The sequence below is a fragment of the Oncorhynchus mykiss genome, chromosome 25, assembly GCF_057628025.1.
Source record: "Oncorhynchus mykiss isolate SJ-2025 chromosome 25, ASM5762802v1, whole genome shotgun sequence".
Lineage (NCBI taxonomy): Eukaryota > Metazoa > Chordata > Actinopteri > Salmoniformes > Salmonidae > Oncorhynchus > Oncorhynchus mykiss.
In genome coordinates this window covers 85,672,669-85,697,769 of record NC_143046.1, presented here as the reverse complement: position 1 = coordinate 85,697,769, position 25,101 = coordinate 85,672,669, and the positions used below count along the sequence as shown (strand labels likewise).

General features: G+C 45.6%; 2 protein-coding genes across 3 annotated transcripts; both read right to left on the bottom strand.

Annotated features, from left to right (window-relative positions):
* Positions 1-298: 298 nt before the first annotated feature.
* LOC118944212 (uncharacterized) lies at positions 299-9,751 on the bottom strand. 2 transcript variants are annotated; one of them, XM_036962527.2, is made up of 5 exons: positions 9,457-9,751; positions 8,995-9,189; positions 5,199-5,255; positions 3,261-3,656; positions 299-2,044 (listed from the first exon to the last, which is right to left on the bottom strand). In XM_036962527.2, exons 2-5 carry the CDS (start codon positions 9,095-9,097, stop codon positions 315-317), a joined length of 2,286 nt encoding a protein of 761 aa, XP_036818422.2. In that variant the 5' UTR covers positions 9,098-9,189; positions 9,457-9,751; the 3' UTR covers positions 299-314. The 2 variants fall into 2 exon arrangements, with proteins under 2 accessions (XP_036818422.2, XP_036818423.2); XM_036962528.2 differs by having other exon boundaries at positions 9,032-9,189; positions 9,457-9,744.
* A 205-nt stretch (positions 9,752-9,956) lies between these two features.
* On the bottom strand, positions 9,957-24,604 carry LOC110505902 (uncharacterized). The gene is made up of 4 exons (XM_036962530.2): positions 24,299-24,604; positions 20,439-20,643; positions 17,966-18,022; positions 9,957-12,455 (listed from the first exon to the last, which is right to left on the bottom strand). Exons 1-4 carry the CDS (start codon positions 24,299-24,301, stop codon positions 11,113-11,115), a joined length of 1,608 nt encoding a protein of 535 aa, XP_036818425.2. The 5' UTR covers positions 24,302-24,604; the 3' UTR covers positions 9,957-11,112.
* Between the last annotated feature and the right edge of the window lie 497 nt (positions 24,605-25,101).

Here is a 25,101-nt window from a genome sequence, read left to right as displayed (position 1 = left end):
GACTCTCCTCCCTTCGACTCCAACTGTCCCCTTTCCTCCCGGGCAGCCCGATCCTCCTCTCCTGCTCCATGACTGAGTGACTTACTACGTGCTAACAGAACAGGGTTGCTAACAGATCAGGGTTGCTAACAGATCAGGGTTGCTAACAGATCAGGGTTGCTAACAGAACAGTTACACAGAACTGGAAAACTAAACATCCGGAGGACCCATCATCCTTCCACTCTCTCTACGTAGCAAGTACGCAAGATTACATGTGAGTAATGTGTAGTAAGTGTGAAGAGGCTGTAAGAAAATAAACTTGTTACATTATTTGTTTATTGATGTTTTTGATTCTTAGCAGTGGGTGCAGGCCAAGGCCGGACTGTCTCCTGAACTCGCCGTTTAACAGATCTGGAGATTGGAGGGATGAGAGAGTGGGCAGGAACGGTTAAGGCAGGGGAGGTTGGGGCAGGGCTGGTTAAGGTAGGAGAGGGTGGGGCAGGGCTGGTTAAGGTAGGAGAGGTTGGGGCAGGGCTGGTTAAGGTAGGAGAGGTTGGGGCAGGGCTGGTTAAGGTAGGAGAGGTTGGGGCAGGGCTGGTTAAGGTAGGAGAGGTTGGGGCAGGGCTGGTTAAGGTAGGAGAGGTTGGGGCAGGGCTGGTTAAGGTAGGAGAGGTTGGGGCAGGGCTGGTTTGTGATGGCTGGGTGGAATGGGTTGTGATTACCGGTAATGGGAATGGGGAATCAAAGTGTGGTGCAGTAGGTGATATTAATGTGAGGGGACTGGACATGGAGGCTGATGGTGTTCCCAGAGGAAGGGTGGCTGAGGCACTGGCAGTTCTTGAACTCACAGGCGTCTGGTGTTCTAGGGCGACTGACCCAGAGACAGAGAGCTGCCGAAGCGCCTCCCCTTCCCCCAGGCGATCCTTCTCCATCTTGAGGCGCTCCCTCTCCACCTGCAGGCGCTCTGTCTCCACCCTCAAGCGCTCTCTATCCAGCTGGAGCCGGTTCTTCTCCACATCCAGGTGTGCCTTCTGTGTTTCATGTGCTTTTTCTAATAAATCATAAAGAGCTTGGTGGATGTGTTGGGCGGTCTGTGTAACATGGATTTGTTGCGTTTGTGTGTCCAGGATTTGTTGGAGCAGAATGGCTTGGGGGCCTTGTGGTGTCCAGCCAGACGTGATAGGTTGGGGTGTAGAGTCAGAGTGGATGGAATGAGCTGGTGCAGGACAGGAGGTAATGGGTTGGGGAGCAAAGCCAGAGTGGATGGAATGAGCTGGTGCAGGACAGGAGGTGATGGGTTGGGGAGCAAAGCCAGAGTGGATGGAATGAGCTGGTGCAGGACAGGAGGTGATGGGTTGGGGAGCAAAGCCAGAGTGGATGGAATGAGCTGGTGCAGGACAGGAGGTAATGGGTTGGGGAGCAAAGCCAGAGTGGATGGAATGAGCTGGTGCAGGACAGGAGGTGATGGGTTGGGGAGCAAAGCCAGAGTGGATGGAATGAGCTGGTGCAGGACAGGAGGTGATGGGTTGGGGAGCAAAGCCAGAGTGGATGGAATGAGCTGGTGCAGGACAGGAGGTAATGGGTTGGGGAGCAAAGCCAGAGTGGATGGAATGAGCTGGTGCAGGACAGGAGGTGATGGGTTGGGGAGCAAAGCCAGAGTGGATGGAATGAGCTGGTGCAGGACAGGAGGTGATGGGTTGGGGTGCGGTGCCAGAGAGTGCATCTGCATTGCTTGCTATTTGGGATTTTAGGCTGGGTATCTGTAAAGCACTTTGTGACAACTGCTGATGTAAAAAGGGCTTTATAAAATAAATTTGATTCATTGATTGAGAGTGGATTGAGTGAGCTGGTGCAGGACGGGAGGTGATGGGTTGGGGAGCAGAGCCAGAGTGAGCTGGTGCAGGACGGGAGGTGATGGGTTGGGGTGGCACTGTTGGTGCTGGCCAAGGTGTTGATGGTGAGGTGGAGGGTAGCTCCTCCATGGTGACAGAGGGTAAAGCTGACTCCACAGTTCCCTCTGCTGCTGGTGGGGGACCAGAGCTGGAGATTTCTCCCTGAGAGAGACCTGGACAAGAGGATTCGGTCAATATTATTTCAGATATTTTATATTATTTATCACTTCTTGTTGAAATTATTTAGTTTAAATTGTCATGTTTTCCGTTGGTAAACCATTGTGGTATTGTTTTTTAATCCAAATATAGAATACACTTAAATTATTCCTGGAGTGTGTTCTGTCCTTTCCATTCATCAGGTACTCATTTAATACTGTCTTTATGGAATGTAATAAAGGTTGTGTGGCTCAGTGAAATGTAAACTTTGCTTTGCCTCATATAGGTGACTCATGACACCACACAAACACATCTAAAAGGGATAAAATAGTGAAGTTATTAATTACACTTTGGACGGTGTATCAATACACCCAGTCACACCAAAGATACAGGCGTCCTTCCTAACTCAGTTGCCGGAGAGGAAGGAAACTGATCAGGGATTTCACCATGAGGCCAATGGTGACTTTAAAAGCATTTATGAGCGTGGCCAGCAGGTAAGCTAGCGGTTAAGAGCTTTGGGGCAGTAACCGAAAGGTCACCGTTTTGAATACCTGAGCCGAATTGGTGATACATCAGTTGATGTGCCCTTGAGTAAGGCACTTGGCACTAATTGCTGTTGTGAGCCTCTCTGGATAAGAGCATTTTCTAAATGACAAAGATTGTGAAAATTAACTACAAATTACCGCCCTCTGCTGGTGAATTGCTGTATGTGTAATAATACCATTAATTACATTGTCTAATTATGCCAGTTTCTATGCATTAAATAGGTCGCAGACTTAAACTAGCAGAGTTCCCTCTTTGGAACTTTGATGGATCTCGTGCAGTAGGCCTACATTCCATATGGCCATTAAACCCCAATCAGAAGCAGTAGGCCTACATTCTGTCAATCTATGTAGAGCAAATCAACATTAAACCCCAATCAGAAGCAGGGTTTTCGAAATATACATTTCTTAATAATTAATGTAATTGATCTGGATATACACTTGCTTTGTAGCACATATGATAGGGCCAATCTACAAGAAGGCCTGGTTAAGGCAAATGTCAAACAGCAACTTCAATTAATTATTTTAGATTACTTTTTTTTTTTTAAGTCCAATTTAAACCAAACAATACATAATTCAATATTGTATAATGTGAGGTATTTAACTGAAATATACCGTATATAGGCCTAATGTATAATATATTAGTATGATGTAATTATATCTTAATTATAATTACAAGATTAGCACTCACCAAATCCCAAATCAACAGGCACTACACCAGCTTCGGTCTCTGCCATTCGGGAGAAAAGTAGCTGCTCCAGGTCGGTCAGCGCCGGCACGGTGTTGGGCCCCCCACCAGACAATGTCCGGATAGAAGAAACCTTTTGCTTGATTTGGCTCCTTATGAGATTGTACTTCTTCCGGACATCGTCACCACATCTCGCCACAGCCGAGGTCAAGGTCCCAGCGATGGTGTTCCAGGTTGCCGTCTTTGACCCCCGGGGGCGAATGTGGGCCTGGGCGCCGAAGAGGTCCTCCCAGTGCACAAGTACCCCTGAAATAATAAGATCCTCATCTCCAGGGGTGAAGCGGTGCCTCTTTTTTTCAGTTTCTTTCTCCATTCCTTTTGGTTTTCTTCTTCCTTTATCTACATGTGAAATTGATATAAAATCAGCATCAGGTTGAGGTTTATGATTAATTCCTAGGAAACAGGCTAAACTTTTTATGAACTTACTAGTGTTCTCCATTGTTGGTCACATTAAGAAACAGTTGCAACTGTGTGGTATTTAAACCATGAGGCCCAATGGGGTGTGCTATATTTACTTAACCTTTATTCAATTAGGCAAGTCAGTTAAGAACAAATTCTTATTTACAATGACGGCCTACCAAAAGGCAAAAAGCCTCTGGCCATAATAATCAGATAGTTTGGGTCCTGAATGCTAATTAATAAGTCAAGTTAATGCACCTAATCAAGTGCACAGTAGGATTTACAATACTGCTCAGTCATAACAGGCATCTCTTGCTATGAAAGTCTACAGCAAAATGAGCCAGTAAGCCCTCCAGAATGATAGTCTAGCTTCTATTTAGTCTGGATTTTTCACAGTAACTTTCTCAGAAATAATCCTGCTGCAACATGTTGAATCGACATTTCAACTGGTTGGTCCTTTTGAGAGGTTGGTTCTGTTTCCCAGTTAGATGTCCGATACATTTCAACTGGTTGGTCCTTTTGAGAGGTTGGTTCTGTTTCCCAGTTAGATGTCCGATACATTTCAACTGGTTGGTCCTTTTGAGAGGTTGGTTCTGTTTCCCAGTTAGATGTCCGATACATTTCAACTGGTTGGTCCTTTTTGAGAGGTTGGTTCTGTTTCCCAGTTAGATGTCCGATACATTTCAACTGGTTGGTCCTTTTGAGAGGTTGGTTCTGTTTCACAGTTAGATGTCCAATACATTTCAACTGGTTGGTCCTTTTGAGGGGTTGGTTCTGTTTCAGAGTTAAATGTTCGATACATTTCAGACATTTCACTGGAGACTTTTGGGCACCCGAGTGGCGCAGAGGTCTAAAGCACAAAACCACAGTGCTAGAGGTGTCACTACAGACCCTGGTTCGAATCCAGGCTGTATCCGCACAATTGGCCGGGTTAGGGTTAGGCCGTCATTGTAAATAAGAGTTTGCTCTTGACTGACTTGCCTAGATAAAGGTAAAAACAATTATTGTGGATTCTTGTGGAATCTAACAAGTGCATTTCATAACACATAACACAACATAAGGTTGGACACTACTACTCAATTATGTTTTTTTTTGTGCTGGGATTTTCACACTTCACACAGTTGACACCTTGTCGAGTCCACGCCCCGATGAATTAAAGCTGTTCTCGGGGCAAAACGCAATATTTTGTTTCGTACACTCAGTGTATCTCTTGGACCGAGTCCAGCATGCAGGTTAATGCCATTAGCCTGATGGGTGTGCATGCGTCATAAAATCACGTGTTCTTTTTCATAACATTGCTAGAATCAAGGTATTGTTTGTCATTGGGTGTTGTTCTGCCCCCTGAAGCAAGGCAAGCAGGAAGTAACATTCTAAAATGAAACTGCTGAGTGATGTCGGTTATCTACATTGGTTTGAATTCTGTCCAGATTCTGAACTGTGGTTTAAATATGTTCCATGTGTGAGAAGACAGGAAACGCAGACCTTTGAGTAGTAAGACTTGGTGTTCTTCCGTGTTTTCTTTGAACTCTCCAGCCGGCCCTACGGTGAAGACAAATATAACATGTTGATGGCAAATCAGGTGAGTAGGTTCCCCTGCACATGACTCCAATTACATTACAGTGGCGCCGTTCCACGTCCCATTTGGCCCAGTGGGGAACATGGCCCCGACTCTCTGATGGTGCCCTGCGGCATCCAATGTTGTATTACCACCCCCAACTGGGCTATAGTATAAATCCATTATACTTTGTGATACATAATGGGGGAAAAAATAAATAAAAGAAACACTAAAACACCCTGCCAACTAACCACACACTCAGTCAAAACACGGGACACCACCAGTCAACACACCCTGGAACTATTCTGAAGTCAAATCTCGTATAGCCAAATAGTTCTACGCAGCTGCCACTACAACATCTATTTTCTGTGATTTACATTCCATTTCTGTGGCACAGATGGAAACCAACCTTTCTGAATCATATATCACTCATTGGCCAAATCCCTCTGTGCTGGCACAGATCTACTCACAGGGATCCTCTTAGGATCCTTGACCCCATCCTCTACTTTCTTCACTGCCTCAGTATGACACCTTCTGCACTTCTGACTCTAGCCACCTCAACCTGCCTCTCTCTCTCACCAGACACTTCTGATGACAAGCAACCAGGGCACTTCTACAGTTGTCACAACTGTATCCACCGAAAGAACACAATCCTCCATCCCATTCCCTCATCTTGATTGGGATCTCCCTCCTACCAACTGCTATGACATGACCAGAAATGTTACACCTGAAACAGGGCAGTGGATTCAGCACAAAAGGCTCTAACAGGATAACTGATATATAGCCAAACATGACATTGTCAGGTAGAGACTCTGACTCAAAAAGACTGACAGTGACTCCTGTTTCACCACCGGATCTGTGTCGCACCAAACGCCAGGAATTTAAACTTCGTTTGCTCCACCTCCACACTACCCCAGAAAAATCACTTTCAATGGTGCCCCGTTCCTAAGAGCAAAGCAAGAAACAGATCTTGACCCCCAAGTTGAATGACATGGACCGCCTGCTCCCTCTGGTCAGAAGAAACAAACATCACAAGTCCACTACAGGTTACCTTCACCGACTCAACTGCATCTAACTCCTTTCCCACCCACCCTGAAACCACAAATGGTTCTGCCAAAAGGTAAGGTTCTGCCAAAAAGGTTCTCCCCAAAAAGTCACTCCTACTGGTCCAGACTCTTCTTTATCATGTCCATTGACGCCAGGCTCCGTTTCCAAACTCTTCACCACACCTCACTTAACTCGCCCTCATTCACTTCCATTTCACCTACAGAACTCAGTCTGGTGTACGGCTCACTCTGTTTGCACATGACACCAATCCTCTTTGACACCCCATCTCCACCTTCCTCAAATTCAACCTCTGCTATTCTCTTCGACCTCTTATTTCTCCCCCCCCATTCCTCTCCTTCCTCCTTCCATTCCTCTTCAGAAATCCACCTTTGTGTGCCTATCCCAATAGTCCTCTTCTCCCGACTTGACTTGCGGCCCAGTGACATTCAGACGTAACTCCATCTCATAACCTCCGGGCGGCAACATTTTGGGAACATGAGCAGTGACCACACTGAAAAAAAAACAACAACCCCCCCCAGACTCAACTCTTTTCTACTCGTGTCGGAAAACCTTCTTTCGAAAGCTTCTTTCGTCTCTCTCACCGCTGGACCTCATTCAACACACTTCCCGAATCTCCAATCAACAAAACTCTATCCTACCTTGTTAAGTGTGTTCAGGTGCGTTTGCCGCACCCACTAACTGACCACACCTGATCTTAATGAGTGATTATTTACTTTGAAATGGAGTCTGTTTGAATAGACTAAAATGAACAGAGCAGTGGACTAATTCCAGGAATAGAGAGCAGAAGATCATAGGTTATAGTCACATTGATGCAGTGCCATCATGATTAATACCCCTATGTCCTATCTGTGCTTGGAGATCACAACAGGTAACCCAAACTAAGCTAGCAGTGTTAAGTGTTATTGAAATATGTTCTCAAAACGTCATTTAATTACCTTTTAAATAACATTCTGAGAATGCAAATTATAGGTTAATAAAACATCCCATGACAACATTCTGGGAACCATAGTAAAACGTTCTCAGAACGTCCCAGCAATCTAGAACAGGTGGAATGTTCACTTCCATTCTCAGAACGTCCCTGCAATCTAGAACAGGCGGAATGTTCACTTCCATTCTCAGAACGTCCCTGCAATCTAGAACAGGCGGAATGTTCACTTCCATTCTCAGAACGTCCCTGCAATCTAGAACAGGCGGAATGTTCACTTCCATTCTCAGAACGTCCCTGCAATCTAGAACAGGCGGGAATGTTCACTTCCATTCTCAGAACGTCCCTGCAATCTAGAACAGGCGGGAATGTTCACTTCCATTCTCAGAACGTCCCTGCAATCTAGAACAGGCGGAATGTTCACTTCCATTCTCAGAACGTCCCTGTAATCTAGAACAGGCGGAATGTTCACTTCCATTCTCAGAACGTCCCTGCAATCTAGAACAGGCGGAATGTTCACTTCCATTCTCAGAACGTCCCTGCAATCTAGAACAGGCGGAATGTTCACTTCCATTCTCAGAACGTCCCTGCAATCTAGAACAGGCGGAATGTTCACTTCCATTCTCAGAACGTCCCTGCAATCTAGAACAGGCGGAATGTTCACTTCCATTCTCAGAACGTCCCTGCAATCTAGAACAGGCGGAATGTTCACTTCCATTCTCAGAACGTCCCTGCAATCTAGAACAGGCGGAATGTTCACTTCCATTCTCAGAACGTCCCTGCAATCTAGAACAGGCGGAATGTTCACTTCCATTCTCAGAACGTCCCTGCAATCTAGAACAGGCGGAATGTTCACTTCCATTCTCAGAACGTCCCTGCAATCTAGAACAGGCGGAATGTTCACTTCCATTCTCAGAACGTCCCTGCAATCTAGAACAGGCGGAATGTTCACTTCCATTCTCAGAACGTCCCTGCAATCTAGAACAGGCGGAATGTTCACTTCCATTCTCAGAACGTCCCTGCAATCTAGAACAGGCGGGAATGTTCACTTCCATTCTCAGAACGTCCCTGTAATCTAGAACAGGCGGAATGTTCACTTCCATTCTCAGAACGTCCCTGCAATCTAGAACAGGCGGAATGTTCACTTCCATTCTCAGAACGTCCCTGCAATCTAGAACAGGCGGAATGTTCACTTCCATTCTCAGAACGTCCCTGCAATCTAGAACAGGCGGAATGTTCACTTCCATTCTCAGAACGTCCCTGCAATCTAGAACAGGCGGAATGTTCACTTCCATTCTCAGAACGTCCCTGCAATCTAGAACAGGCGGAATGTTCACTTCCATTCTCAGAACGTCCCTGCAATCTAGAACAGGCGGAATGTTCACTTCCATTCTCAGAACGTCCCTGCAATCTAGAACAGGCGGGAATGTTCACTTCCATTCTCAGAACGTCCCTGCAATCTAGAACAGGCGGGAATGTTCACTTCCATTCTCAGAACATTTCTTTAAAAACGTACCAGTTTTTTTTTACCAGTCAGGAAACTTTTGGCTTTGTTCCCAGAACCAATAACGTACATTCACACAACTTCCAAGGAACCACATGTGCTAGCTGGTTTAAGAGCAGGTCCCTGCTGTTCATATAATCTTATTCATTATGATCTTAAAGGCAAAACTGATCCTACAAATTGTCCTACTAGCAGACTGTGAAAACAGGTGGTGCTCTGCTTTTACCATGATACACAAATGTTTCAATCTCTTCCTCCTTTACTTCATCTTTAATGTTGACATTCAGCCCCAGTGTTTGACTGCAGTCTTCCTGCTTCACTGATGCCATCTCTGGAGTCTGCTGTTCACTCTGTTACAATCAGGACCCTCAGATTTAGGTGCGGTAAAGGAGAGCAGCAGGCAGGGTTTGTTTTCACCATCCTAAAATAAAAGACCAGACACGCATCCCAAGTATAAAAAAATATGAAATGACTACTATGTAATACAAATAGCTGCTATTAACTTGTATGTTGGATTTGAGAGGAAATTCTCTCTGGTAATCTCTGATTATAAACATAAGACCAGGGAAAAAAAGTGTGAACACTGAAAATATTTTAAGCACTGTACATAACCCATACAACATGTAAATTAATCAATAGATTGTGTTCTTTCCAGCCGTGCAATGGGCTGTGGAGAGCCTGCACTCACCATGATATGAGCAAGCCTTAGCGACTGACGTCAAGGCTCCTGTGTTGCTAACTAACGTTAACTAGCTACAGTAGCTAGTCGACAGAGAAGCTGTATACTAAATTAGCTCATATGCGTTCAATCAAAACAGAATCATAAAATTGCATTTAGCTCGTTATTCGTAAGCGAAATAAAACGTTTCTGAAGTATCGAAACGTCAAAAAAAAACTGAGCATGAAGATCCAAAACAAAGAAACGCGGCAAAACTTCCTCATATGTCTTCTTCTGTCTTCATTAGTAACGTTTGGTGACCAACAGCAAGTGTTTACTGCCACCTAACGTCCGGGAAGGTAATGTGGGTTAATTACCAGTTCCGAATCATACCACCAGAGAGCAATAGTGATTTACACCTTATTACAACAAATCACATTTTAAGTCACAAGAGCCAGTGTCTTTGATACCAGTCTCCATTATACATTATATAGTTACTAGTTTGTTCATACAACCATCTGGGCAGAAATTCTGACAGTGTTGCTTTTATTTTACAGAATACAAAACATTAACCCAAAGCAAAAGGTACAGAACATGTTCTTAAGCTCAGTTCATGTCAAAACATTAAACTATCAAATGTGCGCCATTTCCCTAATTAGTTCACTCTTTTTCTATGAATTGTGCGTGTGTTGTGTTGCCTGGCTACCCAAACTCCTTGCTCGGACCAAACGCTACGCCAAGCTCACGGATCTCTGCAATGAGTCTGGATCAGACCTAGGAGTACCACCTGACAATTTCTAGACCGTATGATACTGATCGGTTAGAGATCAGCCAATCGCTGACGACTTTGTTTTGTTCAACACTCCATCATTTTGACGTCACCACAAACTAATTAAATGACGGCAGTCTCAGACTGAAGTACGTAGCGAACGACAGAGCAGCAGAATAATTCTGTTTCAGTCATCAGGTAATATACCTGCTGGAGCGCATACTACGGGTGGGTGCTGCTATGGTGACCAGTGAGCTGAGATAAGGCGGGGCTTTACTTAGCAAAGACTTATAGATGACCTGGAGCCAGTGGGTTTGGCGACGAATATGAAGCGAGGGCCAGCCAAAGAGAGCATACAGGTCGCAGTGTTGGGTAGAATATAGGGCGTTGGTGACAAAGCGGATGGCACTGTGATAGACTACATCCAGTTTGCTGAGAAGAGTGTTTGAGGCTATTTTATAAATTACATCGTCGAAGTTAAAGATCAGTAGGATGGTCAGTTTTACGAAGGTATGTTTGCCAGGATGAGTGAAGGATGCTTTATTGCAAAACAGGAAGCCAATTCTAGATTTAATTTTGGATTGGAGATGCTTAATGTGAGTCTGGAAGGAGAGTTTACAGTCTAACCAGACACCGAGGTATTTGTAGTCGTCCACATATTCTAAGTCAGAACCGTCCAGAGTAGTGATGCTAGACAGGCAGGCAGGTGCGGAGAGCGATCGGTTGAAGAGCAACAGAACAGGGTTGCTAACAGAACAGTTGTGCGGAACTGGAAGAAAACGAAACATTCCGGAGCACCCATCATCCTTCCACTCCCTCCTCTCCGTGGCAAGTACACAAGACTACATGTGAGCAATATGTATAGTGTAGTAAGTGTGAAGAGGCTGTAAGAAAGCAAGTTAAACACTTGTTGTATTTTATTTGCATTTGTTTCTTGATGTTTGTTGATGTTTTTGATTCTTAGCAGTGGGTGTAGGACAAGGCCGGACTGTCTCCTGAACTCGCCGTTTAACAGATCTGGAGATTGGAGGGATGAGAGAGTGGGCAGGGCTGGTTAAGGTAGCAGAGGTTGGGGCAGGGCTGGTTAAGGTAGCAGAGGTTGGGGCAGGGCTGGTTAAGGTAGGAGAGGTTGGGGCAGGGCTGGTTAAGGTAGGAGAGGTTGGGGCAGAGCTGGTTAAGGTAGGAGAGGTTGGGGCAGGGCTGGTTAAGGTAGGAGAGGTTGGGGCAGGGCTGGTTAAGGTAGGAGAGGTTGAGGCAGGGCTGGTTAAGGTAGCAGAGGTTGGGGCAGGGCTGGTTAAGGTAGGAGAGGTTGGGGCAGGGCTGGTTAAGGTAGGAGAGGTTGGGGAAGGGCTGGTTAAGGTAGGAGAGGTTGGGGCAGGGCTGGTTAAGGTAGGGGAGGTTGGGGCAGGGCTGGTTAAGGTAGGAGAGGTTGGGGCAGGGCTGGTTAAGGTAGGAGAGGTTGGGGCAGGGCTGGTTAAGGTAGGAGAGGTTGGGGCAGGGCTGGTTAAGGTAGGAGCAGGGCTGGTTAAGGTAGGAGAGGTTGGGGCAGGGCTGGTTAAGGTAGGGGAGGTTGGGGCAGGGCTGGTTAAGGTAGGGGAGGTTGGGGCAGGGCTGGTTAAGGTAGGAGAGGTTGGGGCAGGGCTGGTTAAGGTAGGAGAGGTTGGGGCAGGGCTGGTTAAGGTAGGGGAGGTTGGGGCAGGGCTGGTTAAGGTAGGGGAGGTTGGGGCAGGGCTGGTTTGTGATGGCTGGGGGGAATGGGTTGTGATTACCGGTAATGGGAATGGGGAATCAAAGTGTGGTGCAGTAGGTGATATTAATGTGAGGGGACTGGACATGGAGGCTGATGGTGTTCCCAGAGGAAGGGTGGCTGAGGCACAAATCCTGTGTGTCCAGGATTTGTTGGAGCAGATTGACTTGGGAGCCCTGTGGTGTCCAGCCAGACGTGATGGGTTGGAGAGCAGAGCCAGAGTGGATGGAGTGAGATGGTGCAGGACAGGACGTGATGGGTTGGAGAGCAGAGCCAGAGTGGATGGAGTGAGATGGAGCAGGACAGGAGGTGATGGGTTGGAGAGCAGAGCCAGAGTGGATGGAGTGAGATGGTGCAGGACAGGAGGTGATGGGTTGGGGTGGCACTGTTGGTGCTGGCCAAGGTGTTGATGGTGAGGTGGAGGGTAGCTCCTCCATGGGGGTAAAGCTGACTCCACAGTTCCCTCTGGTGTTGGTGGGGGACCAGAGCTGGAGATTTCTCCCTGAGAGAGACCTGGACAAGAGGATTAGGTCAATATTATTTCAGATATTTTATATTATTTATCACTTCTTGTTGAAATTATTTCCTTTAAAATGTCATGTTTTCTGTTAGTATGGCATTATGCTTTTTCATTCAAATAAAGAACACACATTGGTCTCTGATGAGTAGCTACACACGTCTGCAGCGATACGCAGCTAACAATGACTATACATTTATGGGCGGATCCGTTTGACTGAAACAAAAAAATATCACAACATTCTGAATTGTTCTGAAATGTAATACACAAAAAAAATGTCTGTTGGGGGAAGGATGTTTGGTATATTGGATTTTGCATGTAAATACATTGTTCAAAATTAATACAAATGTGGGAATGTGGCTGAACTTTTGGGCCCAGACCCAGGCCTCCCCTATGACACTAATCTTCGGTCTGTAGATGCTACCAAGCAGGAAGTGATGTAATTTGAAGCTTTACTGCATGTTCTGTAATATGAGTCATATTTCCATTTCAAAAACAACATTGTAAACATGATGATCAAGAAGCTAAGATTTCAAATTTTATTTTACTACAGAAAGATATCGTGCATTTCTGATTTTTCAGGTTTTATTTGTCACATGCACAAGTACAGTGAAATGCTTAACATGAACTTGCAAGCCCTTCCCAACAGCGCAGTACTCAAAATCAAAACATGGGGCGGCAGGGTAGCCTAGTGGTTAGAGCGTTGGCCTAGTAACCGGAAGGTTGCAAGTTCAAACCCCTAAGCTGACAAGGTGACAATCTGTCGTTCTGCCCCTTACCAGGCAGTTAACACACTGTTCCTAGGCCGTCATTGAAAATAAGAATTTGTTCTTAACTGACTTGCCTAGTTAAATAAAGGTAAAATAAAACAAAAAACAGACAAGCAATGTAAGCTACACTACATGATCAAAAGTATGTGGATGCCCTTCAAATTAGTGGATTTGTTTATTTCAGCCACACCGGTTGCTGACAGGTGTAAAGAAAAATCTGCAATCTCCATTGACAAACATTGGCAAAAGAATGGCCTTACTGAATGGCTCAGTGAAAAAACGTTATTAGGCTCTAAAGATGTTACTGAATGATATTTCTAGCATTTCAATGCATTAGTGTAAATTGTCACATGAGCTGTTTACTTCCTGGTTGCACCATGAGAAGAGAAGATGGTTGCGTCAAAGCTCCCAAACAAAAGGTTTGGTCACTTGACAGTGATGTACAGTAATGAAAGCACTTCAGATGCAATGCGGAGAAATCGCTTTGATTAAACAATGGCCTCAGTTCATGTCGTTGAGAGAAGACGGGCCTAATCTTACAAAGTGTGTCGTCAGTGATCTTTGTGTGCAAAGATCACTGACGACACACTTTGTAAGATTAGGCCCGTCTTCTCTGAGCTCAATCAGTCATAGTCATCAGGAGTGGATGAGAGCATGATCCGATACTATGGCTGGCATGGATGTAATCGATTCATAAGTGGGCTGGGATATATAAGAATGTTGATGACTGCATAGGATAAATGTTAATTCAGTATACATCACATTATCTCACCATTATCTCACCATTATCTCACCTCCATGAACATTAAAAAAAGAAAAAATATTATTCCAAAGGGTCACTAATGATTTTGATATTTTCATGTCTGGGAAAATGTGGGATTAAATGGGTTTAACACCCATGAGTTTGGAATGAGATGTTCGACGAGCAGATGTCCATATACTTTTGGCCTTGTATTGAATATACAGGATCAGTAATGGCTCAGAGAGTTCCTGCTCTATTGCTCTGAGTAGGAACTATCAGTCTCAGGAGAAATTAAAAACCTTTCCCTTGTAGTTTACTGCTGCTCTCTCCACTCCGTCAGGCTGGGTCATTCCCTCATGTCCCTGCTACACGCTGGAGCTCCCTGTTAGGCCATTCCTCCTGCCCCTGATCCATGCTGGTTGGGCTCCTCGTCCTCTGTGCGTAGCGGTCAATAACAGCTATAGAGCAGGAACTCTCTACGCCATCCTCGGCAGACAGGGTCAATGTTGGGACTGTGTAGGTACCGCTCCATGTCTTCGACAGTGTGAGAGAGGAGCTTCCTGCATCATCATAATTCTCTCTCTCTCTCTCTCTCTCTGTTTCTGTGTAGTTGAGTTCGGATCTGTACGGGCCCCTCCGGACAAGTCAGTTAAATTACACATACCCGAGACCCAATCAAATCAGATCCGAACCAGACCTGTAACATTATTCAGAATTCTGGATCCAGATCTGCTCATGTCCCGGATCGGATCGGTTCTCGGGTATTCCGGGTACGGGTGGATTCGTGAAGACCTCTTGTTCAGATTATGTTTTGAAGCACGTCACACAGTCTAGCAGGAATATGGCTTCTGTCCTAGGTGTGTATTCTCTGGTGGCGTATTAAGTTACTCAGGCTAAAGTAATTCTGCCCACAGACAGAACAGTGGAAAGGTTTCTCTCCTGTGTGCACTCTCTGGTGACTGATTAATTCAGATGTTGTAATGAAACTCTTCCCACAATCGGAGCAGGAGTAAGGTTTCTCTCCAGTATGTCTTTTCTGGTGACGACGCATGTTACCATGTTGAGAAAAACTGTCTCCACAATCGGAGCAGGAGTAAGGCTTCTCTCCAGAATGCGTTCGCTGATGTTGTTTAAAGTTACTTACAAGAGAGAAACACTTTCCACAGTCAGAGCAGGAGTAAGGTCTCTCCCCTGTGTGAACTCCCCGGTGAGTGGTTAAATGAGTTGACGTCCTGAAGCACTTCCCACAGACAGAACAGGAATAAGGCTTCTCTCCAGTATGTTTCCGCAGGTGTCTTTCAAGATATGATGGGAATGGGAAACTTTTCTCACAGTGTGGGCAGTGGTTAGACTCCTTAGCTTTGCTTTCTACACGGTGTTGCGCTCTGGACGTTTCAACTTCAACCTTAAGTTCAGCGTAGTCAGGTCCTTCTCCTGTGTAAATGACAACAGAAAAACAAGTCATTTGCAACAAGCAAGTCATTTGCCTAATTTATAACTCAAGTTAATGCACCTAATATATTGCACAATATGATTTACAATACTGCTCGGTCATAACAGGCATCTCTTGCTATGAAAGTCTACAGCAAAATGAGCCAGTAAACCCTCTCCAGAATGATAGTCTAGCTTCTATTTAGTCTGGATTTTTCACAGTAACTTTCTCAGAAATAATCCTGCTGCAACATGTTGAATCGACATTTCAACTGGTTGGTCCTTTTGAGAGGTTGGTTCTGTTTCCCAGTTAGATGTCCGATACATTTCAACTGGTTGGTCCTTTTGAGAGGTTGGTTCTGTTTCCCAGTTAGATGTCCGATACATTTCAACTGGTTGGTCCTTTTGAGGGGTTGGTTCTGTTTCCCAGTTAGATGTCCGATACATTTCAACTGGTTGGTCCTTTTGAGAGGTTGGTTCTGTTTCCCAGTTAGATGTCCGATACATTTCAACTGGTTGGTCCTTTTGAGGGGTTGGTTCTGTTTCCCAGTTAGATGTCCGATACATTTCAACTGGTTGGTCCTTTTGAGAGGTTGGTTCTGTTTCCCAGTTAGATGTCCGATACATTTCAACTGGTTGGTCCTTTTGAGAGGTTGGTTCTGTTTCCCAGTTAGATGTCCGATACATTTCAACTGGTTGGTCCTTTTGAGAGGTTGGTTCTGTTTCAGAGTTAAATGTCCGATACATTTCAGACAACATTTCACCGGAGAAGATTATGGCCAGCTCTCCTCCGATGGTTCCATTTAGTGCCGCCTCTTCCTATACTCAAACTACAAGCTGCGCATAGGGCCTTGCAGCCGCCAGGGTTGCGTTTTTAATACGAACTCAGTCTGTTGAGATTTATTCAAAGTAGAATACTCGAGGTGTAATTTCAAAATTTAGTAGTGCATTGGCAGTTTTCCACTTACGTAAGTCACTCAATTAACCCATGTCAGCTGACATGTTTTAGATTGCTAGGTAAGGTAGTCTAGCCAGATATCTAAACCTTGTAGTAACCATCACCTCCAGGGGGGGGCACATCACTTTTGGTAGTCACTCTCACACAGATATAATAGAAAAATGTGCAGAATTGAAGGAAATTAGCTTTAGAACTCCTACATTTTGGGCCTCCAGAGTGGCGAGCGGTCTAAGTTACCAGGGGCGTCACTACAGACCCTGTTTCGATCCCGGGCTGTATCACAACCAGGCCGTGATCGGGAGTCCCATAGGGCGGCGTACAATTGGCCCAGCGTCGTCCGGGTTTGCGGAGGGTCTGGCCGGGATGCAACGTCAACAGTGAAGAGGCGACTACGGGATGCTGGTTGCAAAGACAAAGCCATATCACTGGCCAATAAAAAGAAAAGATTAATATGGACGAAAGAACAGACACTGGAAAGAGGAACTCTGCCTAGAAGGCCAGTATCCCGGAGTCTCCTCTTCACTGTTGACATTGAGAGACTGGTGTTTTGCGGGTACTATTTAATGAAGCTGCCAGTTGAGGACTTGTGAGGCGTCTGTTTCTCAAACTAGACACTCTAATGTACTTGTCCTCTTGCTCAGTTGTGCGCCGGGGCCTCCCACTCCTCTTTCTATTCTGGTTAGGGACAGTTTGCATTGTTCTGTGACGGGAGTAGTACACAGCGTTGTACAATATCTTCAGTTTCCTGGTAATTTCTTGCATGGAATAACCTTCATTTCTCAGAACAAGAATAGACTAACGAGTTTCAGAAGAAAGGTCTTTGTTTTTGAGCCTGTAATCGAACCCACAGATGCTGATGCGCCAGATACTCAACTAGTCGAAAGAAGGCCAGTTGTATTGCTTCTTTAATTAGCACAACAGTTTTCAGCTGAGCTAACATAATTACAAAATGGTTTTCTAATGATCAACTAGCCTTATAAAAATTATAAACTTGGATTAGCTAACACAACGTGCCATTGGAACACAGGAGTGATGGTTGATGGTTGATGATAATGTACTTCTGTAGATATTCCATTTTTAAAAATCAGCCATTTCCAGCTACAATAGTCATTTACAACATTAATATTGTCTACAATGTATTTCTGATCAATTTGGTTGTTATTTTAAAAATGGACAAAATGTTTTGCTTTCCTTTCAAAAACAAGAAAATTTCTAAGTGGCCCCAAACTTTTGTACGTTTTGCCCACTTAGGGCCCTCAAAAGGCTAGAGGCGGCACTGGTTCCCTTGATTCCTGAGGAATAAAAACAATGGGTTACGAGCTTAGCACAATTGTCCACCTCTATCATGGGCCTACATAGCCGTAAAGTAAGGTGCTAGACCATTATTCAATTGTGTTTTTGTTGTAATTTGTGTGGGGGGGGGGGGAATGCATGCCCCAGTGACAGGTGAATGCCATTAGCCTGATGGGTGTGCATGTATCATACTCCCCGAAACGAGGCATTCTAAAATGACATTTTAGAATGCCTCGTTGGTTTGAATTCTGTCCAGATTCTGAACTGTGGTTTAAATATGTTTCCATGTGTGAGAAGACAGGAAACGCAGACCTTTGAGTAGTAAGACTTTGTGTTCTTCCGTCTCTTCTTTGAACCCTCCAGCCGGCCCTACGGTTGAAGAATAGAGATGTGACTTATTTTTATTTATTTATTTAAAGGTTTAAACAGTTTTTTTTTTTTTTTTTTTAAGGTTTAAAAGATACGACAAACATAATAAAATGGCATGTATTCATCAGGCAAAAGGGTCCAGCATATGAAAACTAATGCAGTTCAGTCTACCGCAGTCATCACTACTCCATCCCCGGGTCTCACGGTGTGTCCTTCTCAGTTTGCATTCCACCACCTTCTCCTTTAACTTCTCAAAATATCGCCACCATACAGGACTTCGCTGCTGTCGCTGGCCTTTCTCTGACATTTTTCCAACTGTTAACAACGATGACGTAGTGGTGGAGAGCCAACTACAAAATAATAGATTCCCTTGCACGTCAACTCTCAGTGTCAACTCCCATTTCTAAGTGCCAAGATTTGAGTCAGCTAGAATCCAAAGCGAGTTAGCAAGGGACTGAGAGAGAGGGTAAGGGAACAGGCAGGTCGGCCACCAGACAGATAAGAGACAGAACTGTTCACTAGGACTATCTATCGGTAATCAAGATCTGTCTCTCACAACTTCAGTAAAACAGGATCCTAACATCAATGAATACATGAGGATATTCGACATGCAACAGATCGAAGACTGAACATACACTCACATTAGAGAAGAGAAAGAGCAGGTGAGCCAGCGTGAGGGAGAGAGAGGAGGGGTAGGCAGGCCAGCGTGAGGGAGAGAGGGGGGCAGGCAGGCCAGCGTGAGGGAGAGAGGGGGGCAGGCAGGCCAGCGTGAGGGAGAAAGAGGAGGGAGAGAGAGGAGGGGGTAGGCAGGCCAGCGTGAGGGAGAGAGAGGAGGGGGTAGGCAGGCCAGCGTGAGGGAGAAAGAGGAGGGAGAGAGAGGAGGGGGTAGGCAGGCCAGCGTGAGGGAGAAAGAGGAGGGGGTAGGCAGGCCAGCGTGAGGGAGAGAGAGGAGGGGGCAGGCAGGCCAGCGTGAGGGAGAGGAGGGGGTAGGTAGGCCAGCCTGAGGGAGAGAGGGGAGGGGGTAGGCAGGCCAGCCTGAGGGAGAGAGGGGAGGGGGTAGGCAGGCCAGCGTGAGGGAGAGAGAGGAGGGGGCAGGCAGGCCAACCTGAGGGAGAGAGGGGAGGGGGTCGGCAGGCCAGCCTGAGGGAGAGAGAGGAGGGGGTAGGCAGGCCAGCCTGAGGGAGAGAGGGGAGGGGGTAGGCAGGCCAGCGTGAGGGAGAGAGAGGAGGGGGCAGGCAGGCCAACGTGAGGGAGAGAGGGGAGGGGGTCGGCAGGCCAGCCTGAGGGAGAGAGGGGAGGGGTTAGGCAGGCCAGCCTGAGGGAGAGAGGGGAGGGGGTAGGCAGGCCAGCCTGAGGGAGAGAGGGGAGGGGGTAGGCAGGCCAGCCTGAGGGAGAGAGGGGAGGGGGTAGGCAGGCCAGCCTGAGGGAGAGAGGGGAGGGGGTAGGCAGGCCAGCCTGAGGGAGAGAGGGGTGGGGGTAGGTAGGCCAGTGTGAGGGAGAGAGAGGAGGGGGCAGGCAGGCCAGCGTGAGGGAGAGAGGGGAGGGGGTAGGCAGGCCAGCCTGAGGGAGAGAGGGGAGGGGGTAGGCAGGCCAACGTGAGGGAGAGAGGGGAGGGGGTCGGCAGGCCAGCCTGAGGGAGAGAGGGGAGGGGTTAGGCAGGCCAGCCTGAGGGAGAGAGGGGAGGGGGTAGGCAGGCCAGCCTGAGGGAGAGAGGGGAGGGGGTAGGCAGGCCAGCCTGAGGGAGAGAGGGGAGGGGGTAGGCAGGCCAGCCTGAGGGAGAGAGGGGTGGGGGTAGGTAGGCCAGTGTGAGGGAGAGAGAGGAGGGGGCAGGCAGGCCAGCGTGAGGGAGAGAGGGGAGGGGGTAGGCAGGCCAGCCTGAGGGAGAGAGGGGAGGGGGTAGGCAGGCCATCGTGAGGGAGAGAGAGGAGGGGGCAGGTAGGCCAGTGTGAGGGAGAGAGAGGAGGGGGCAGGCAGGCCAGCGTGAGGGAGAGGGGAGGGGGTAGGTAGGCCAGTGTGAGAGAGAGAGGAGGGGGCAGGCAGGCCAGCGTGAGGGAGAGAGAGGAGGTTGTGTGATAAAATTTAGATCACCGTGCAGTTGTGTCCATTTTTTCGAAACGTTAACGATCCCAATGTTGTTCAAACGTTACGCGTCAAGCGAAGGAGACAAATGTAAAATGGTTGATGGTAAATCAGGTGAGCAGCATGAGACATCATCTAGGTTACCTCTTTCAGGGAAACAGGAGCCTGAAGCCTTGTCAGTTCACCTGGACCTAAAGTCACACAGATTAAATGTGCTGATCTAGGATCAGGTCTCCCCGTCCATATAATCTGATTCATTATGATCTAAAAGGTTAAACCGATCCTACATCAGCACTCGTACACTTCTACTCTGAGACTGTGAAAACGTATTTTTTACCATGATACACAAATGTTTCAATCTCTTCCTCCTTTACTTCATCTTTAATGTTGACATTCAGCCCCAGTGTTTGACTGCAGTCTTCCTGCTTCACTGATGCCATCTCTGGAGCCTGTTGTTCACTCTGGACTTTACTGTTACAATCAGGACCCTCAGATTTAGGTACGGTAAAGGAGAGTGGCAGGCAGGGTTTGTTCTCACCATCCTAAAATAAAAGACCAGACACGCATCCCAAGGAAAAATATGAATGAAAAGTATGACTATTATGTAAAACAATTAACTGCTATTAGCTGGTATGTTGGACTTGAGAGGACATTTTCTCTGGTAATCTCTGATTATAAACATTATATGCATATCAGAAAAGTGTGAATGCTGAACAGATTTTAACAGCTTGTATTTCAGGGTTGGGGCTTCAGGCATACTGTACACAAGCTCTCGAGAACCCAAGGGGATTCAAGGTGGCTTACAGCTGGCCCTTGTATTGGGTTCTCAGCAGATGTTAAGGAGGACAGCTGGCTCCATATGAACTACAATCCCAACGATGTTTTAACATTTAGAAATGTTATTCATCCTCGCTAGCGATACGGTTTTGGAAATCTTTGGAACTTAACTGTAATAAATAACATTTAAAATACAAAATATACTCTTACTGTGAGCAGTTTAGCAAAGTTGTACCTGGCTTCAGCTTCGACACATCCTCTCACCTTGTGCTCGCATTTGGACCATTCCATTCCACATTTCTGTCTGGATTGCATGCGTTTTTCAAAATAACCCTAACCTAAACTGCATACAGGAAGTGTGATTTTTGTATTAAAAAAAGTATTTCTCGCTTATATGAAAATGAAGTTCCAAATGTCTCCAAAACGTATTTGCTTTTAGACAGAGCATTTTGCGCAGCATCGGGACTTTTGTCTCATAAGGCTAAAGAGGACATCTAGGTGTTTTTTACAGACACTAGAGTCACTGTCAATTGTATTGGTTTTCACAAAAAAAATGTCAGTGGGAAGCCAAAGTGAAATACAATTCTATTAGAAGTTACTGTTCTGGTGGGAAGGACGGTTGGTCATTATGACGGGTAGAATTTAATACAAAATATCTAAAGGATTGTATTATTAAACAAAGTTTTCCAAATGTGGGTCTGTTTTAGACCCTCTTCCTCTCTGCTTACCTCATACGAAAATAAAAGTCCTGCTAGCGAGACACATTTGGACTAAAACATGATTACATGTGGGGACATAAAGGTAAGAGGATAAAGTGGTTCTACAACAGACCCATGTTTGGAAAGTCTGTTTAATAATAGGATCCTTTAGATAAAACCAGCAGCTTCCCACCCTGCATCCCACCCTGCTTCCCACCCTGCTTCCCACCCTGCTTCCCACCCTGCATCCCACTGCTGGCTTGCTTCTGAAGCTAAGCAGGGTTGGTCCTGGTCAGTCCCCTGGATGGAAGACCAGATGCTGCTGGCTTGCTTCTGAAGCTAAGCAGGGTTGGTCCTGGTCAGTCCCCTGGATGGGAGACCAGATGCTGCTGGCTTGCTTCTGAAGCTAAGTAGGGTTGGTCCTGGTCAGTCCCCTGGATGGGAGACCAGATGCTGCTGGAAGTGTTGTTTGGAGGCTCATGAAGAGGCACCTTTTCCTCTGGTCTAAAAAAATATTCCACTGCCCTGTGTAGGGTGCCGTCTTTCGGATGGGACGTTAAACTGGTGTCACTAAAGATCCCATAGCACTTATTGTAGGGGTGTTAACCCTGGAGTCCTGGCTAAATTCCCAATCTGGACCTCATACTATCATGGTCACCTAATCATCCCCAGCTAACAATTGGCTCATTCATCCCCCTCCTCTCCCCTGTAACTATTCCCCAGGTCGTTGCTGTAAATGAGAACGTGTTCTCAGTCTACTTACCTAGTAAAAAATATATACAGTGCCTTGCGAAAGTATTTGGCCCCCTTGAACTTTGCGACCTTTTGCCACAGTTCAGGCTTCAAACATAAAGATATAAAACTGTATTTTTTTGTGAAAAATCAACAACAAGTGGGACACAATCATGAAGTGGAACGACATTTATTGGATATTTCAAACTTTTTTAACAAATCAAAAACTGAAAAATTGGGCGTGCAAAATTATTCAGCCCCTTTACTTTCAGTGCAGCAAACTCTCTCCAGAAGTTCAGTGAGGATCTCTGAATGATCCAATGTTGACCTAAATGACTAATGATGATAAATACAATCCACCTGTGTGTAATCAAGTCTCCGTATAAATGCACCTGCACTGTGATAGTCTCAGAGGTCCATTAAAAGCGCAGAGAGCATCATGAAGAACAAGGAACACACCAGGCAGGTCCGAGATACTGTTGTGAAGAAGTTTAAAGCCGGATTTGGATACAAAAAGATTTCCCAAGCTTTAAACATCCCAAGGAGCACTGTGCAAGCGATAATATTGAAATGGAAGGAGTATCAGACCACTGCAAATCTACCAAGACCTGGCCGTCCCTCTAAACTTTCAGCTCATACAAGGAGAAGACTGATCAGAGATGCAGCCAAGAGGCCCATGATCACTCTGGATGAACTGCAGAGATCTACAGCTGAGGTGGGAGACTCTGTCCATAGGACAACAATCAGTTGTATATTGCACAAATCTGGCCTTTATGGAAGAGTGGCAAGAAGAAAGCCATTTCTTAAAGATATCCATAAAAAGCGTCGTTCAAAGTTTGCCACAAGCCACCTGGGAGACACACCAAACATGTGGAAGAAGGTGCTCTGGTCAGATGAAACCAAAATTGAACTTTTTGGCAACAATGCAAAACGTTATGTTTGGCGTAAAAGCAACACAGCTGAACACACCATCCCCACTGTCAAACATGGTGGTGGAAGCATCATGGTTTGGGCCTGCTTTTCTTCAGCAGGGACAGGGAAGATGGTTAAAATTGATGGGAAGATGGATGGAGCCAAATACAGGACCATTCTGGAAGAAAACCTGATGGAGTCTGCAAAAGACCTGAGACTGGGACGGAGATTTGTCTTCCAACAAGACATTGATCCAAAACATAAAGCAAAATCTACAATGGAATGGTTCAAAAATAAACATATCCAGGTGTTAGAATGGCCAAGTCAAAGTCCAGACCTGAATCCAATCGAGAATCTGTGGAAAGAACTGAAAACTGCTGTTCACAAATGCTCTCCATCCAACCTCACTGAGCTCGAGCTGTTTTGCAAGGAGGAATGGGAAAAAATTTCAGTCTCTCGATGTGCAAAACTGATAGAGACATACCCCAAGCGACTTACAGCTGTAATCGCAGCAAAAGGTGGCGCTACAAAGTATTAACTTAAGGGGGCTGAATAATTTTGCACGCCCAATTTTTCAGTTTTTGATTTGTTCAAAAAGTTTGAAATATCCAATAAATGTCGTTCCACTTCATGATTGTGTCCCACTTGTTGTTGATTCTTCACAACAAAATACAGTTTTATATCTTTATGTTTGAAGCCTGAAATGTGGCAAAAGGTCGCAAAGTTCAAGGGGCCGAATACTTTCGCAAGGCACTGTATATATTTTGTATCAAATTCCCCCCTCTCATTTTGACCAACCGTCATGCCCACCAGCACAGTAACTTGAAATAAAATTGTATTTAACCTCTGGCTTCCCACAGAGGTTTTTTGTGCAAACCAATACAATTGACAGTGACTAGTGTACTAATACACCCGCGTTACTAAACAGACCTAAGAGACGTCCAATGACTCAACGTAAAGATATGGCATTTGAGTCATGATTGAGGGTTAACTGTACACAACCCATACAACATGTACATTGATGAATACATTATTAACTTTCCAGCAGTGTAGTGGGTTATGGATAGCTGGCACTCACCATCGTGATTTGAGCAAACCTTCAGAGATTGACATCAATAAATGCTCCTGACTGTATTTGCTAACTAGCTACCGTTAGTATTTATGAGAAATTATGTACACTAAATTAACTCAATCAAAACAAAATCATAAAAGTGCATGAAGTTGAGTTGCAGACTAGATGACGCTCGTTATTTGTACGCTAGCTAAAGGTTTCTGAAATATAAAAAATATGCACTTGAAGACACTAAACAAAGAAGCAAGGTAAAAACTTCCTCATTGGTCTTCTTTGGTCTTCATTAAGGGAATTTGGTGACCAACTGCAAGTGTTTACTGCCACCTAACGTCCGGGAGGGTAACGTGGGTAAATTGCCAGTTCCGAATCATACCACCAGAGGGCAATACTGATTTACACCTTATTACGACTACAGACCAATTGTCTTTTGAGTTGTGTTAATTCTGCATTAAAAATGTTAAAGCGTTATTTCAATAATTTCAAGCACTGTTATCAACGTTTCACGTTGCTGTTCTTTGTATAATAAAATGTCATTTACGGTTTATTTTTTACTTGAAATGAATGAGTATGGGTTCCCGAGTGGCGCAGCGGTCTAAGGCACTGCATCTCAGTACTAGAGATGTCATGACAGACACCCTGGTTCAAATCCAGGCTGTATCACAACCAGCTGTGATTGGTAGTCCCATAGGGCGGTGCACAATTGGCCCAGTGTTGTCTGGGTTTGGCCGTCATTGTAAATAAGAATTTGTTCTCAACTGACTTGCCAAGTTAATTAAAGGTTAAATAAAAAGGGTGACCTCATTTCTGCC

Coding starts and splice junctions, on each gene's coding strand:
- LOC110505902 (XM_036962530.2), bottom strand. Junction 18,023..20,438: donor TGAAACATTTGTGTATCATG/GTAAAAAATACG, acceptor CTTCAACCGTAG/GGCCGGCTGGAGGGTTCAAA. Junction 12,456..17,965: donor CAAAGTCTTACTACTCAAAG/GTCTGCGTTTCC, acceptor CCTCTTGTCCAG/GTCTCTCTCAGGGAGAAATC.
- LOC118944212 (XM_036962527.2), bottom strand. CDS start 9,097: ATGGCATCAGTGAAGCAGGAAGACTGCAGTCAAACACTGGGGCTGAAT. Junction 5,256..8,994: donor TGAAACATTTGTGTATCATG/GTAAAAGCAGAG, acceptor TCTTCACCGTAG/GGCCGGCTGGAGAGTTCAAA. Junction 3,657..5,198: donor CCAAGTCTTACTACTCAAAG/GTCTGCGTTTCC, acceptor TTTCACATGTAG/ATAAAGGAAGAAGAAAACCA.